Source organism: Stegodyphus dumicola, chromosome 10, assembly GCF_044657685.1.
Source record: "Stegodyphus dumicola isolate Sdum_Otavi_A_Nest chromosome 10, ASM4465768v1".
In the NCBI taxonomy this organism is placed as follows: domain Eukaryota; kingdom Metazoa; phylum Arthropoda; class Arachnida; order Araneae; family Eresidae; genus Stegodyphus; species Stegodyphus dumicola.
This window is the reverse complement of record NC_140777.1, coordinates 159059335-159074587: the sequence shown is the minus strand read 5'-3', so window position 1 is coordinate 159074587 and position 15253 is coordinate 159059335. Positions and strand designations below refer to the sequence as shown.

The 15253-nt window shown below is 35.5% G+C and overlaps 1 protein-coding gene across 2 annotated transcripts in view; it reads left to right on the top strand.

The window, feature by feature from the left end:
• LOC118186631 (CBY1-interacting BAR domain-containing protein 1-like) overlaps positions 1 to 15253 on the top strand; it is a 37788-nt gene that overhangs the window by 13673 nt on the left and 8862 nt on the right. For both annotated transcript variants that reach the window (XM_085825756.1, XM_085825755.1), the window contains exons 2-3: positions 14330 to 14570; positions 14730 to 14798. In XM_085825756.1, coding sequence (XP_085681882.1) covers positions 14330 to 14570; positions 14730 to 14798 — 310 coding nt within the window. The remainder of the gene's footprint in view (positions 1 to 14329; positions 14571 to 14729; positions 14799 to 15253) is intronic.

Below are 15253 nucleotides of genomic sequence, written 5' to 3'. Positions count from 1 at the left end.
AAAGAATTAATACAGTCAGAAAAGAAAATGAAGAGAAATCCACCAGAACACCTAGGATTCTTAACAAACACAATCAAAAACATACCTGAGAATTTTAAAGTCTTGGATAAGTTGAATTCCGAAGAAAAGGAAAAGCTCTTACTCGCAGTTGATGAAGAAATCAATTACTTATCCTGAAATAAAACTTGGGAACTAGTTGAGCTTCCTGTAGGAAAGAAACCTATTAGATGTCAATGTATTTTCAATCTGGAAAGAAAAAAAAAAAAAAAAACGAAGATGGAAAGTCGTGTTACAAGACGCAACTAGTTGCGAAAAGTGTACAAAACTTTAGAAACTTTAGAACTTTAAAACTTTTCAAAACTTTAGAACTGACTACAATTATACTCTTGCACCAGTAGTTCAACCTACAACCATTAGAACCTTTCTTGCTCTTGTAGCGTATGGCAAAATGCACGTGAGGCGTGTAGACATCATTACAGCATTTTTTTCACAGAAATTTAGAATAAGAAATATACATGGAACAGCCGGAAAGCACAGTTCAACCAGGAAAAAGAGGTCTACAAATTGGAAAAAAAAAAAAAAAAAAAAAATCTCGTATGGATTAAAGCAGTCTACTAGAGCATGAACAAAAAGAGTATTAAAGAACAGTAACTTTTTGCTGAGTACAACAAACCTTATGCTTGTTTTTAAAGAAAAATGGAAATGACACGATAGTGATCATTGGCTACATCGATGATATTCTTATAGAATGCAAAACTGAAGATAAAATCAAAAAGCTAATCAAATCTCTCAACGGATTCTTCAAAGCAAAAGACTTTATGAGAAATCAGAAACTACTTAGGAGACAACATCAAAAAAGATGACAAGAAGTTTCTATTTAGCCAAAAATCAAAAATAGGAAAATTTGAAGATTTTTTGTATGGATATCCACAAGCCATTTTACACACCAATGGATACTTCTTATCCAAAGGAAGAGGACGCCTCTCCAACAGTGGACAGTACCAAGTACAGGTGAGCCATCGGAGCCTTACTGTACATAGCCACTGTATCCAGACTGAACATTATCCTAGCAGTGAAAATGAATCTCCAAATGAGAAGGACTGGAAAGCAGTTCTGAGAGTTATTCAATACCTAAATTCTACAAAGGACATTTACCTAAAAAATGACTTTGATAGTCCACCAACACTTTCCTGTTGTATGGATGCTGACTATGCTTGTGATTTAACCACTAGACGATCAACCGATGGAAATTTATTTTTATTAGAAAACAGCTCAATATTTTGGTCCTCAAAGAGACAAAATTGTGTTTCCTTATCATTTACTAAGTCCGAGCTTATTTTTGCAGCTACTGCTGCTCAAGAGCTCAAATGGGTATTAGACCTCCTTGAAGATTTTGGACTACCTCAAAAACTACCCATTAAGATATTTAAGGACAAAGCTCACAATAGCTCTTATCAAACAGGAGAAAATGAATACCAGGCTAAAACATATTAATGTTAAATATTTCTTTTTAAGAGAACTAGAATAGAATAAAATAATAGAGATAACATACTGCAATACAAATTCCATGACTGCCGATATTTTCACTAAGCCATTGCCCAAAATAAAATTTCTGAAATTAAGAAGGAAGCTAATCTAATTTTCACCACTTTCCTAAATGCATGATTAAAGGGAGGATTGTTGTAAATTAATCAAGTATTTGAAAAATATCTTTTGCAACTCACTTCTTCCAATAACCCTAGCAACACCAAGGCCAACGGTGGTCAAAATCGATGTCTCATGATTCTTTTGTTCTTTTCTTTTGTGTTTGTATGCATTTTTAATGTATCTGTCTCTTATTATTTAATTAAAAATTGAATAAATGTAATTTGTGTATGAATATGCATTTATATTATTAATGGATGCACCATAAAACATCCCTTACAACAAATTTTATTTTGGAGATTTAACCAGCACTTCTGGACACATGAATAAAAGGTAAACAATGTTTGCTATCTTTATCTTCAAAAGGGGACATCTGTCTAGGAGCACAGCACAGCATCTTTTTCATCTTTTTTTTAGAATTTATCTCTAATTTTAATAAATCTAATAAATAATTTTTGAATATAATTTTATTGCTAAAAATAAAATTTTCGAGATCAAATTTCTACTGAAATTGTTGTTCAATTCCATAAAAGAAGTACCAGAGCCTTCTTATTTAGAGCTCCAGTGCACTCCATTTAAAAGTATAATTTATCCTAAAAACTAAAAGTACCGGAGCCCGCCTCTGGTGGGCTCCTGTGCAATTTAAGCTCTGAATAGACCCACAGTCATTCCACAGTTTGGGTATGGCATCCAGTTTTGAGTTTACAAAATTATAATACACAGTCAAATGTTCATAACCAACATTTCTTATATCCGTTTCACCAGTCTGAAAATATAATGCTGCCGTCCGCAGTGTTTTTCTGATTTGCTGTCATCAGTATTGTAGCAGAATGATTCGGAAAGATGACCAGAAAACATGCTTTGCTTTTCTGCCATAAACCCCCAAATATTCCAGAGGAGCACATCCAACGTTGTTTTTTCTTTCCTCTATTTCTATGATGTTGTTGGCTCCAGCGATTTTGTTTCTCATACGAGACATCAAACTATTTGGACATACCTCCCTCAAGTACACTGGTTATCATAAATTAAGGAAAAATCATGATTACTGAAAACGTTACATGTAGAATTTTATGAAACTTACCTACAATATACAACACATGGTAAGGTATAAAATAACATAAAAATAAATTACCAGACAATTATGGTAGTATAGAAATTAGCACATGTATAAAATGAACAAATCGAAGGTGTCAGTTTGCTATAGGAAAAGTGCCTTCAATAGGGAATATGGTAGCCTCTAGAAGCAATACAGCACATACAGTGATGCGTGATGCTTTCTATTATGCGGTCTATCAGTTTCATAGGAAGCGAGAGTCATTGCTCTTGCAAAGCTGTTGCAAGTGTCTGAGGGGGCAGACTGAGAGCAGCTAGACGTCTCTCTAAATCATCCCAAATGTGCTTGATAGATTCAAGTCCAGGGATCGAACTGGCCACTCCATGCGCATAATTGTTTCCTGTTGAAGATAATCATCTACGATGCGAGCCCTGTGTGGTCTTGAGTTATTGTCCTGTAACAGGAAAGCATCACTATTGCCCCGGCACATGGGCGTACATAAGTATCAAGGATGTCATCTCTATAAACCAGAGCATTCATGGTTTCCGTTGGAAAGACATGGAGGTCTGTGCATCCACCCAAAGAGATGCCACCCCAAACACAGACACTGCCTTTTCCGTATGCATCTCTTTAACGGATGATAACGGGTTCCAGGTTCTCTCCATATCAAATAACGCCTACTTTCCCTTTCTAGACTAAAGCTAGACTCATCTGTAAAGAGAGCAGTCCTCCACTGATCAAGCGTCCAGTGGACATGTATCGTGCCTACTGCAAACGGTCCCTCCTATGGCGTGACGTGAGCAGCACGCAAATGGCTGGTCGTCTCGCATACAGACCACCTACGTGAAGCCTTCTATGCACAGTTGATGTTGACACCAACCTTCCAGTGGCTGCAGCAAGGGAGGATCTAAGAAGAGTCGGAGTAGCGTTTCTATTCCTGCGTGCACATAATGTCAAATATCGGTCATCAGCACTCGTCGCAGCAGTTGGCTGTCCTTGGCTTAACCACCTAGATACCGAATCTGTGGTTTGAAATCGCCTCCAAAGTCTATGAACCACAGAAGGACTCGCATTTAGCCATTTGCCCACTTCTGCTTGACTTTATCCTGCCTCTAGTCTCCCAATGGCTCTCCATCGTAGTTCTACAGGCAAATGATGCCTGGGGGTCATTGTTACGAATTGGGTATAGCAGATTTCTGATGTCACTGTCACAGTGATATATGTGGGCTTGCTCTCAAACATGAGCTTTTATTCTCCTCGCAGATGACATATTCTGAGTGCAGCGCCACTAATTTGCATATTGCAGTTTTACTCAGCTACTCTTACTCGGCAACATATTCAAATTTTACACGGTTTGGCTTATTTTTGAGGGAGTTATCGCTATTTTTGTGATTTTTCCTTAATTTATGATAACCAGTGTAGTTATTCCAATGTACTGTTGTATTATGGGTGATTTCTAACTGAAGTTGACAGAATTCAATCGATGTCAATTCCTTACACCACAGATGGATAAAATGAATGGCATTAAGTTAAGAAAGATGACAGCCTTCAAACCGTGTTTTGGATCTCAATCCTTTTTTTTTTTTTTTTTTTCACAGCAAGAATGTACATAACAACAGTATATAGGAGCTTTGTTTGAGTCAAAAGTTAACTTCATGGAATTATTTTGAGAACAACGTCAATTGCTATGAATTATTCCTTGGTCTTCAAAGGAGATTATTCTTTTGTCTTTCAAGGCATCTCATGGCAGCCTTTTCGTCATTAGGTAGTTTCCTAATTGTGTTGTCCATTGTACTACAAAAAATGTTGAAATATGGTAAAAAAAGTAACATGTGATGATATTTCAAACGAAAACTGGAAATCTCAAGCCACAATATTTCAAACGTTAAATTCTCGAGCCTCGATATTTGGCGTGCTCCTTTAGCATTTTCTTCTCATTTTTATTTTCCTTTTTAACTGGTGCTGCTCTAACAGAATAGTACCTCAATAAAATTAGTGAATACCATTCTTACTGTAACTGCTAACAGTGGAGAGCCTGATTTATCCATAAAATTCAAAAGTTATAGTGAAAACCTATCACATATTTCAATAACACTTTAACTATTATTTGCATGTCTTTTGCCAAAGACATGAATTACTCTTGTGACAATGTAATCTGACAACTGTAAATCTTGTACTGCCAATAATAATCTCGCATTTATTAGGAAATCCCTTGAATAAGCAATTGGCACTGGTTAAACCCTTCATTAAAAAATTCACCACCCTTGAAAGGTTTTTTTCCTCTTAGTGAAATCTGGGATGAGAAATTTTGAAAGAAAACATAATGGCTTTTTTAGGTTTTACTATAAACTTAGTGAAAAATGACTGTTGGACATACAGGTTTGATTTTAGCTGATTTATTGTCTTCTTTCTTACTTCACATTTAAATGAATTTTTCATATTAAATGTGGCATGTATTGTCTGACGTGATATTCAACATTATGTTTTTTCAGCATTGCAGTGCTATTGTTGCAGCATAAACAAACACTTTAAAATTGGCGAAACAATATGATTCTGTCCAGTTAGTGTAAATTTATAGATTCCTTGTCTTTTACTTGAGAAACTAATTTTGAGACTAAAATAACAATGTGCATAAAAAAACAAAGTAGAAAACAATCAGCAATAAAAAGGAGACATGTACACTAAAGTTACGAACATATAACAGGGCATTTTGGGGAATCCCCATGAAATGTGGTTCTCCCTTGTAGATGGCATTGCCATGCACAACAAATAATATAGAAATAATAATATATAAATAAATAGCTTTGCATATAGCCCCATCTACAGTGGGATATCGGTATAGTACACGGAGGTATTAAAATATTTTCAATGCTTGAATATTTGCATTTTTTTTTAATGTTTAATATACAATGGATTGTTTACCACACAGTTAGGAAAAGGAAGTATGGTGAATCAATCTTGCTTGTTGTACCGGGTGGCCATAATTAAACTGAAAGTGCTCACAGTGTTCTGTAGCATTATCTATTTGCGAGAATGACGCCACATTTTGTAGGAAGGTTAAACAAGACGGGGGACGAAGGATTCTGCGAAAAAAACAAATTAATTCCAAAAGTCACCGCTAGGGGAATACTTGGTGCTGTGTAATAGAAAATAGAGTGTTAACAAATGCAAATCAGCACGGAAATTACCTTTTATTTTGCATTCAAATGAGGTTCAATGTGGCTGCCGTTGTTGTGGACCACATATTGCATTCTGTGCACAGTATGCACAACAGCAGAAAGTAACATGTCTTCAGGAATCTCCTGTACAGTCCGTGATATGTTATCCTTCAACGTAGCCAGGTCCTGGACCACTCCTTGATAGACCTTGGAAACCCCATAGCCAGAAGTCGCATGGGGTAAGATCAGGCAACCGAAGTGGTCATGCAGTTGGAAAGTAGCGGCTAATGACTCTTTCTGTTGTGAATTTCTGTCGTAGCATCTGTTGCACCCGTACAGCAACATGTGGAGGGTGTTATTTCTATGATCCATAGTTCTATTTGGGAGATCTTTCAATTTCTATATTCGATTCAAATCACTACTTCAATTAAGTCTTAATGACTTTTATTTACACACATCTTTTATATTACAATATATACATAATTCGAGATTAATTTCAAATCAAAAGATGGGGATTATCCCCCCTTCATATCAAATTCTATTGAGAGAAACCGAAAGAGCGACCGCTCTCTTCCAAGTTCGTTTTTCGACTCCCTGTTGCCACTGGCTGAAGAGAAACTTTCACTCATTTCGCGTTCGAGTTGTAACATTTCTCCCACCTTTTGATTTTTGACAAAGTATGAAAAATTGTGAAATGAAAATTGAAATAGGAATATAAGATGAGTAATTTAAATCTTACCAAATCAACAATTTTATCTAGGCATAACAAATATCTTGAATATTTTTAACTTACTTAATGTTCTGCAAACTTACATTCTTAAAACAACAGGCAAAAAATTCTTTTCTGAAAAATACTAGCAAAGAGATTAATTCACTAAACTGGAAAATCAAATTGTATACAAAGTTTAAATTCAAAGAAAGGAATAAAGAAAACTAATAGTGGTACTGAAAACAAAATTAAACTAATTAAAGTTCTTTGGTTTCACAATTTTTCTGCCATATCTACTAAACTGAATGTTTTTATCAGAATTTCCAAGTTTACAGTCTTCGGTATGAATTACTAAATCATTCATTTTACCAGTATTTCTCGAAGATGTGGATGATTCAGTAGTTTTAAGCTCGAAGATAGATTCTTTATTGTCTATCTCCATTGGAAATAGTCTTTGAACTGGTCTTAACAGTTCACCACTAGATGTTTTTACTTTCACCACTCTGATGTTGTTGTCTTTTCCTGGGTATGTTTCGATCACATGAGCCATAGGCCAGTCTGTTCTCCTTTTATCGTCCTCTACAAACACTAAATCACCTTTCTTGATGGTTCGCGTAGGTATAGGCTTTGGTCGATGTACTAACATACCAAGATATTCATCTCTAAATCTTTTACGAAATTTCACACGTAACTTTTGGTGGTATCGCCATCTTTTCAATAAGTTGATTTTATCCAAACTGCCCAGATCCGGAGCACCTTCAGTTCGCACATCCTGAATAAACATAAATGGAGTGAGTGCACATAAATCGGTGGAATCTTCTGACTCGTATGTTAATGGTCTGGAGTTGATATTTGCTTCTGCATCACATAGGATAGTTAACATTTCTTCATATGAAAGTAATGCTTTTCCCAGGACTCTTCTCAATAATTTCTTGATCATCTGAACCAGTCTCTCCCACCAGCCGCCCCACCATGCTGCGGTTGGTGGATTTAACTTCCACTGAATTTTCATTATCGAAGAACTTCTGATAATTTGGTTCCAGTCAACAGATCGGAGCAAATTCCTTGCCCCTACAAAATTTGTGCCATTATCGCTGTATACTACTCTAGGCCGTCCTCTTCGTGCTACGAATCTTCTAAATCCGAGAAAAAATCCGTTAGTCGATAAGCTTTCAATTAACTCTAAATGAACCGCACGATAAACTCCACAAGTAAAAAGCAAGATCCAAGCTTTTCTATTTTCTTTTAAATAAAGTGGTCCTGCTACATCAACACCTGTCACCTCAAATGCATAAGCATCTCTGACTCGACCTTCTGGGAGAGAACAAGGAACTGTATCAAGAGCTTTCGCCGAGTGTCTTTTGCACCGAACGCATTTTGATATGACTCCTTGTACTGTTTTTCTTCCTTTTATTATCCAAAATTTTTTACGAATGTTGGTCAAAAGAACTTGAGTACCAGCATGTAAAAGTTGTAAATGGTAGTCTTGTATCATTCTTTCTACTAATTCATGTTTGGATGGAAGTACAATGGGTCACCAGAAGTTTTCATCATCATGTCTTCTCAAAATCTTCGTTTTCAATCTTATAATCCCTTCTTCATCCCTGAAAGTAAAATGTCCCTTCAACAGTTCTTCACTAGAGAATGTGTCTTGTTGAACAATCTTCACTAATTTCTTCTCAGCAATGTCCAATTCTTCAACACTCAGGGTTTTGCCAGAATTTCTTCCTCCATGTCTACAATTATTTATGAATCTTAGAATCCAAGAAATCATTCTTACAATTTTAAAGTAACTTGAAAAGTAAATCAGATACCAATTTTCAGCGGTGATATTAGCCAAAGTTGAAATAATGTTCTTTCGCTTTTCTTTCATAATTTCTGCTTCGTTAGTAATCACTTCACTAGTTGGCCACTCTTCATCGTTCTTCATAAGATATTCTGGCCCTTGCCACCAGCGAGATTTCACAAAACTCTTAATCGAACACCCTCGTGATGGTATATCTGCTGGATTCGAATTTCCTGGAATGTGATGCCATTCAGATTCCGATGACAATTTTCGTATCTCTTTTACTCTATTTGCGACAAATGGCGCCCAATGGTCATCTCTTTGGATCCAAGAAAGAGCAGTACTCGAATCTGTCCAATAATTCTTTGGAACGTTGTCTAATTTGAGTGTTTGTAAAGCAAGAGCTGCGAGTCTGACTCCTATACAGCAGGATAATAATTCTAGACGATTTATGGTCATTTTTCTTAATGGACTCGCTCTACTTTTGGCTAGAAGAAAATACACCGATACATTTTCACTTGTTTCTTTTCTTAAATAAATCACACATCCATAGGCTTGTTTACTTGCGTCACAGAACATATGAAGACTAAGACTTCCATTTCCATTTATATCTAAAGCCCTTGGAATTCTAATACTGGATAAAAGTGACAAATCATCAATCCACAAATAGAACTCTTTTCCTAAGTCTTTGGGTATATTTGTATCCCAACCAGTTTTTAACAACCATGTCTTTTGTATGAGTAGTTTAGGTGTTAGCGTTATAGGGCAGAGAAAACCCATGGGGTCGAAAATGCGATGTACCGCAGACAATATATTTCTTCTAGTAAGATTCACTGGTTTGTAAGTAGCAGTCTTCACCTCACAGAAAAGGCTATTATCTTCCTTATCCCACAAAATTCCCAATACAGGAGTAGGTTCTATACTGTTCTCAGATTTCAAAAGAGAAGGGTCAGATCTGAGAGGGTGCTCCCACCCTCTCAGATCGAATGACGCAGAATGTAATATTTGTTTCGATTCCTCGATGAATCGCGTGTTTCTTCATCAGAAACAGATTTAATGCAATTATCTGCGTAGAATGATTCTTTTAAATTTTCTGCTGTTTCAGGATATTTAGACGAATTTAGATGAATGTGATGACTTAATACAGCAGCCAATGAAAAGGGACTGCAATTCAATCTAAAAACAACGCGTTTATGTCTAAAAACTCTTAAGTTCCTCCTTGTCAAAGTCTTTCCACCATAAAAATCGTAAGAAATCTCGATCACTCTTATTCACTGACATACGATTCACTGACATTCACTGACATTTCACTGACTCTTATTCACTGACATTCGATATTTTCTGATAATAAAGATTCTATTTTTGTAATGCTACTGCGTTCATTCGTATGTTTCTGCTTCAGTTTGTCTAAAGCTTCCATGTTTAAAATTGATTGACTAATCACAATATTGAAACTTGGTTTTTTTTTCTAAATTTTCAAAGAGAAAGGAATTGCTTACCTGTTTACAGGTAATCCATCTGCTAATCTTCAAAATTCTAATCCAAAAGTCCCTTGGTGAAGGCACCACTAAAATGTTATTTCTATGATCTATTGTTCTATTTGGGAGAGCTTTCGATTTCTATATTCGATTCAAATCACTACTTCAGTTAAGTCTTAATGATTTTTATTTACACACATCTTTTATATTACAATATATACATAATTCGAGATTAATTTCAAATCAAAAGATGGGAATTATCTCCCCTTCGTATTAAATTCTATCGAGAGAAACCGAAAGAGCGACCGCTCTCTTCCAAGTTCGTTTTTCGACTCCCCGTTGCCACTGGCTGAAGAGAAACTTTCGCTCATTTCGCATTCGAGTTGTAACAGAGCGGCTCCATCTTGCATGAAAATGATTTTCCCCAAGCATTGTCTTTGCTAAAGTGCCAGAATGACAAAGCTGTTCAACATGTGGCGATCTCCGGTAACAGAACAGGTTTCCGGTCCTGTCCCGTCCTGCCTCATAGAAGAATGGACCTACGATAAATTCCGCTGTGAACCCACACCAAACAGTTACCTTTAGTGAATGTAAGGGAATTGCTGTGACTGCATGTGGTGGTTTGTCATCCCAAATTCGGCAGTTCTGGTTATTCACAGTTCCATTCAGGTAAAAGTGGGCCTCGTCTCCCCATAAGATTTTCCACGGCCAAGCATCATCCACCTCCATTCTGGCAAGAAAGATGAGAGCAAATGTCGATCGCTTATCATGGTCGGGGTACAGTAACTCCTGTACATGGCTGATCTTGTACAGATAGAAGTTGATAATCTTTCATAAGATTTTCCATACCGTACTGTAAGGCATATCCATATTCCGAGCTACTCCATGAGCGCTAGAGGTGGCAGCAATATCGTCTGGTCCTCTGTCGACAATCGCCGTGGCAACTGCTTCAATTGTATATCCTGTGGTACAGGTTTTTGTCCTCTGCCTGACTGAACCTTCAGAGAACCTGTTTTCTCAAACGTTGCAACCATTGCTTTTAGCCCATTAACTGACACAGGACCGTTACCTTTACGCATTTTTTTTGTGCATTCTAAAAGCACGAAGAGTGGCTGACACGTTGCACTGGTTGAGGTAAAAGAATTTGACCAGTAACGCACACTCGACTAAAGAAGGAGACATTGCACATAAACTTTCAATCCGATTGATTTGAAACATAACACATTGCCTTTTAAAACCCAAGCAGCTGGCACTGTGCGAATGGATGTAATTTGAAATTTGAATAAAGAACTTCTTCTTCTGCTCAGCGTACATGATATTGCAGATCACGAGACTTTATCGGTGTTTATGTGGATTTTAGACTTTTTTAAAAGTGTTGCCATATTGCACTTGAACTAAATCAGAAAATGTGCATAATAAAAGGTAATTTTATTCTGTATTAATTTGCATTTGTTTACACTCTATTTTCTATTATACAGCGCCAAATATTCCCCTAGCGGTGACTTTTGAAACTAATTTGTTTTTTCCCGAAATCCTTTGTCCCCCGTCTTGTTTAATCTTCCTACAAAATGTGGCGTCATTCTCGCAATTAGATCACGCTACAGAACACTGTGAGCACTTTCAGTTTAATTATGGCCACCCAACATTCTCCTTTGAATATTTGGTTTAAATAGTTGGAAGAATCCAGGAAAAAATACTACAAATGAAAATTCCCAAAGACACAGAAATTCTTTCACAGCTTGGAAAGAAATAGTAAGAAGGCTGATAAACAAGAAAGTTTAATAGATGCACAGCTTCAAAATTAATTGCTGCAGAGAAAGAAAAATGACAATAAGTACTTAAGAGGTTGTTGTGCTGCATAAAGTATTTAGTCATGGCAGGCCACAAAAGTAACCATTGAAAGCCAAAGAAACGCTGGAAATTTAATAGAACTTCTGGAGCTTATTGCAGAATTCTATCTAATTAATGAAGGGTGACCTTTTGTATGTTCAGGAAAATCGAGGATGAAGTACATGTCTTTCAATATTTGGTTTAAATAGTTGGAGAACTACACATGGGAATTCCCAAAGGCACACAAATTCTTTCACGACTTGGAAAGAAATGGAAAAAAGGCTGATAAAAAAAGACAGTTTAATAGATGCACAGCTTCAAAATCAAATTGCTGCAGAGAAGGAAAAAATGGCAACAAGTACTTAAGAGAGTGTTGTGCTGCACAGGGTATGTAGCCAAAAAATTTAGCTTTAACAGGCCACAGAGTCATTGAAAGTCAAAGAATCCATTGAGAATACCATTGAAAGTCAAAGAAATGGTGGAAATTTAATAGAACGTCTGAAGCTTATTGTAAAATTTGATCCAATTATGAAGACCCACCTTTCGAATGTGCAAGAAAATCTAGAATCGACTACATATCTTTCACCAGAAATACAAAATAAATTTATCCAGCTTCTGGCAACTACAGTTAGAGCAAATGTCAGAAACTATTAGATATATAGATATTAAATTGTAAAAACCTGTAGTTATAAAAGCATATTTCCTAGGATTCATTCAAACCTATAAAAAAGACGCAGCAGGTATTGTGGGTGTAATATTACAGCAACTAGAGAAGAACAAATTAGCTTTTGAAGACTCTCGATCCCAGTGCCGCGCACCTGTAATGTCAGGCTATAAATCAGGAGTGCAACAAAGACTTAGAACACTTAACTCAAAAGCTGTATTTGTTAAGTCTGATAATCATACACTTAATTTAGTTTGGATTTTATCCTGCTAGTCGTGAGGTAGCAACTGTAATGTCGTTTAGTACTGTACAAGGTATCTATGTTTATTTTTCAAGGTCAAATCTTCAATGGAAAAGACTAAACACTGCTCTAGGTGTATCAGTGAAGTCAGAATCAGAAACTCATTGGAGTGCCAAAGTAGGAGGTGCTAAACCGGTACATGATCAACTCAAAAACTTAGTAGAACTATTTGGAAATATTGCAATGGATCAGGATGAAAATGCAGGTGTAATAATTAATGCAATTCAGTTGTTCCATGAGATCTTTTGAGTTTTTTGTTCTTCTTCAATTCTGGAATTCTGTACTTGCCAAGGTTAACCATGTTCAGAAAAGACTTCAGGACCACACTATGAATTTCTACAATGCAACTCAAGATATTCAGGCTTTACAAGAGTATTTCGTACAAAACAGCAATGCCATATGTATAAAATGGAATAATACATAAGCACCAAAAGAATGGGAAAACAAGATTGCAGATTGCATAACTTTTGCCATTTGCTTATTGATGGTCTGTTGTTTCATTCTGATGAATGAACTCCACAAAAATTTATCAATTTTTTTTTAAATTTGTAAATATAAAAAAAGAATTATAGGAAACTAGTACAAAAACCAGGGTTGCGTTTGAGACGGTCGAACTATATCTGATTGTTTCAAAATCATAGTTCTGTTAATTTTGGAGGATAATAGCTGACAGATCATCTTAAATATGTTATATCTCATACCATTAAAACTTATAGTCTCATCATGAAGTTGTCAGTGTCTAGAAGCCAGTTTTTTGAATTTGATCATTTATCACAAAGTCCATAAAGTTTGATCATTTACGAAGTACAGCTTCATGTAATGTAAATTTTTGCATTCATTTTGTGTTAGGCAAAACATCATATGCATGATGTTCATATTTATTTATATAGCAAATTCTTCAGCACCATTGTGATTTCTTATACAAAAAAAATATACTCAATGCAACAAAAATTAACACTAATGACCATCAATAAAAGCAAACACAAATGACCAATACAAGAAAAACGCTAATGACCTGCAGTCAACTGATGCATATGCATGCATACATGGGTTGCCTTATAAATAAATTTTGGTAGCCTCATGAGGTACCAATTTTGGTGATGTTAGGCTTAACACGTTGACTGCCCAACATAGATAACTCGTATTAGCGCGCTTTTCAGGACGTTCAATACGAGTTATCTCGTAGTTTCTTGACTTGTCACTTTTTCGTTGCTATGAGTTACTTACTCGCTTGACGCTTGATTTAGCTGTACCGAGGCAACAAGTCGAAGCATGTCTGTACAAATAACCTTGTAGTGGGCTTTTGCGAAGAGCTTTGTCTATCAGAAGCCGACAACGAGATAATTCGTAGGACCCTTTTTTCTACAAAAAAATCCTGTAAACTTTTTAATGATTGTTACGAATCATAATTAGTATTTTTAATAATATAATATGATTAAATCGATTTGGCTTCTCACACCGGAATCCGAAAAGTGCTGTGGCAGTCAACGGGTTAATGGATACTTTTCATTAGGATTTCAAGGAGGGAGGGTAACTGATTTGAAATTTCAAGCTGATATACTTTTATCCAGTAAATTAATACAACCTTTTATCAAATATTTTCATTTGTTTGTTGATCTTAAAGTGACATTTTAACATTATTGCATACCAAAATATATCTTCTTCTTCTTCTTCTTCTTTTTTTTTTTTTTTTTTTTTTTTTTAGTGAACTTGAACATAGTTTCATTAAAGAAAGAATAAATAATGCAGAGAAGCATATTTTAGATATCAACTCTAAAATATCTGCGTATGTAAAAAAAATTGCTCATGTGAGAGACAGTGGTGATGACCTTGCAAAATGCATTCTGCATTTTGCATCAGCAGAAAATTTGAATCATACCTTACGAACAGCACTTGGTCAGTTTTCAGATATTTTATCTTCTGTCCAAGAATATAGAGACACTGAAGTAAGTTGTTTGTAATATTTCCATTGCTTAGTTGTTTTACAAACCATTTTGTGCTTGTCATTCCTTTGTATTCATAAAATTATAAATGTGAAATGCATACTTTTGGAGGTACTTAATATTTGTGAAAAATTTCATCTGATGTTCACTATTTTTCCTTAGATACAAAGGACTGAAATGAAAGTGATTTTTGAGTTGTCAAACTACAGCAGTATTTGTAAACAAGCTAAGGTAATGTTTATTTCAAGAAATTTACTTCTATTATAAGAATACACAGTAATTTATATCTTTGTTAATAAAAGTCTGAAATTCTAAAGAAAAAAAATTTTTTTTCTACTGGTCTACAAATAGTCTCTTTGATCTGTCTTCTTGAGATGACTTAGGTCACAGTTTGGCAAAATTCTGTTCTCTTTATGAATGTTAGTTAACAGACAGATGAAAAAAATTTTATAGGGACAATAATATAAGATATTTCTGAAGGATCTGATCATTAAAGGCTGTCTTTAAAAAATACTAAAGAGCTGAACCAATTTTCCAGCTGACAATACTTTCTTCACTCATATCATTCCTAATTAATAGATGGTTGGAAGGTCTATGAAATCCACATTCTTCATCAGTCACATTCTTAATTCCTGTGAAATAGATGATAAAGGTTATCCTTTCATGATCTGAAAATTGGTACATTT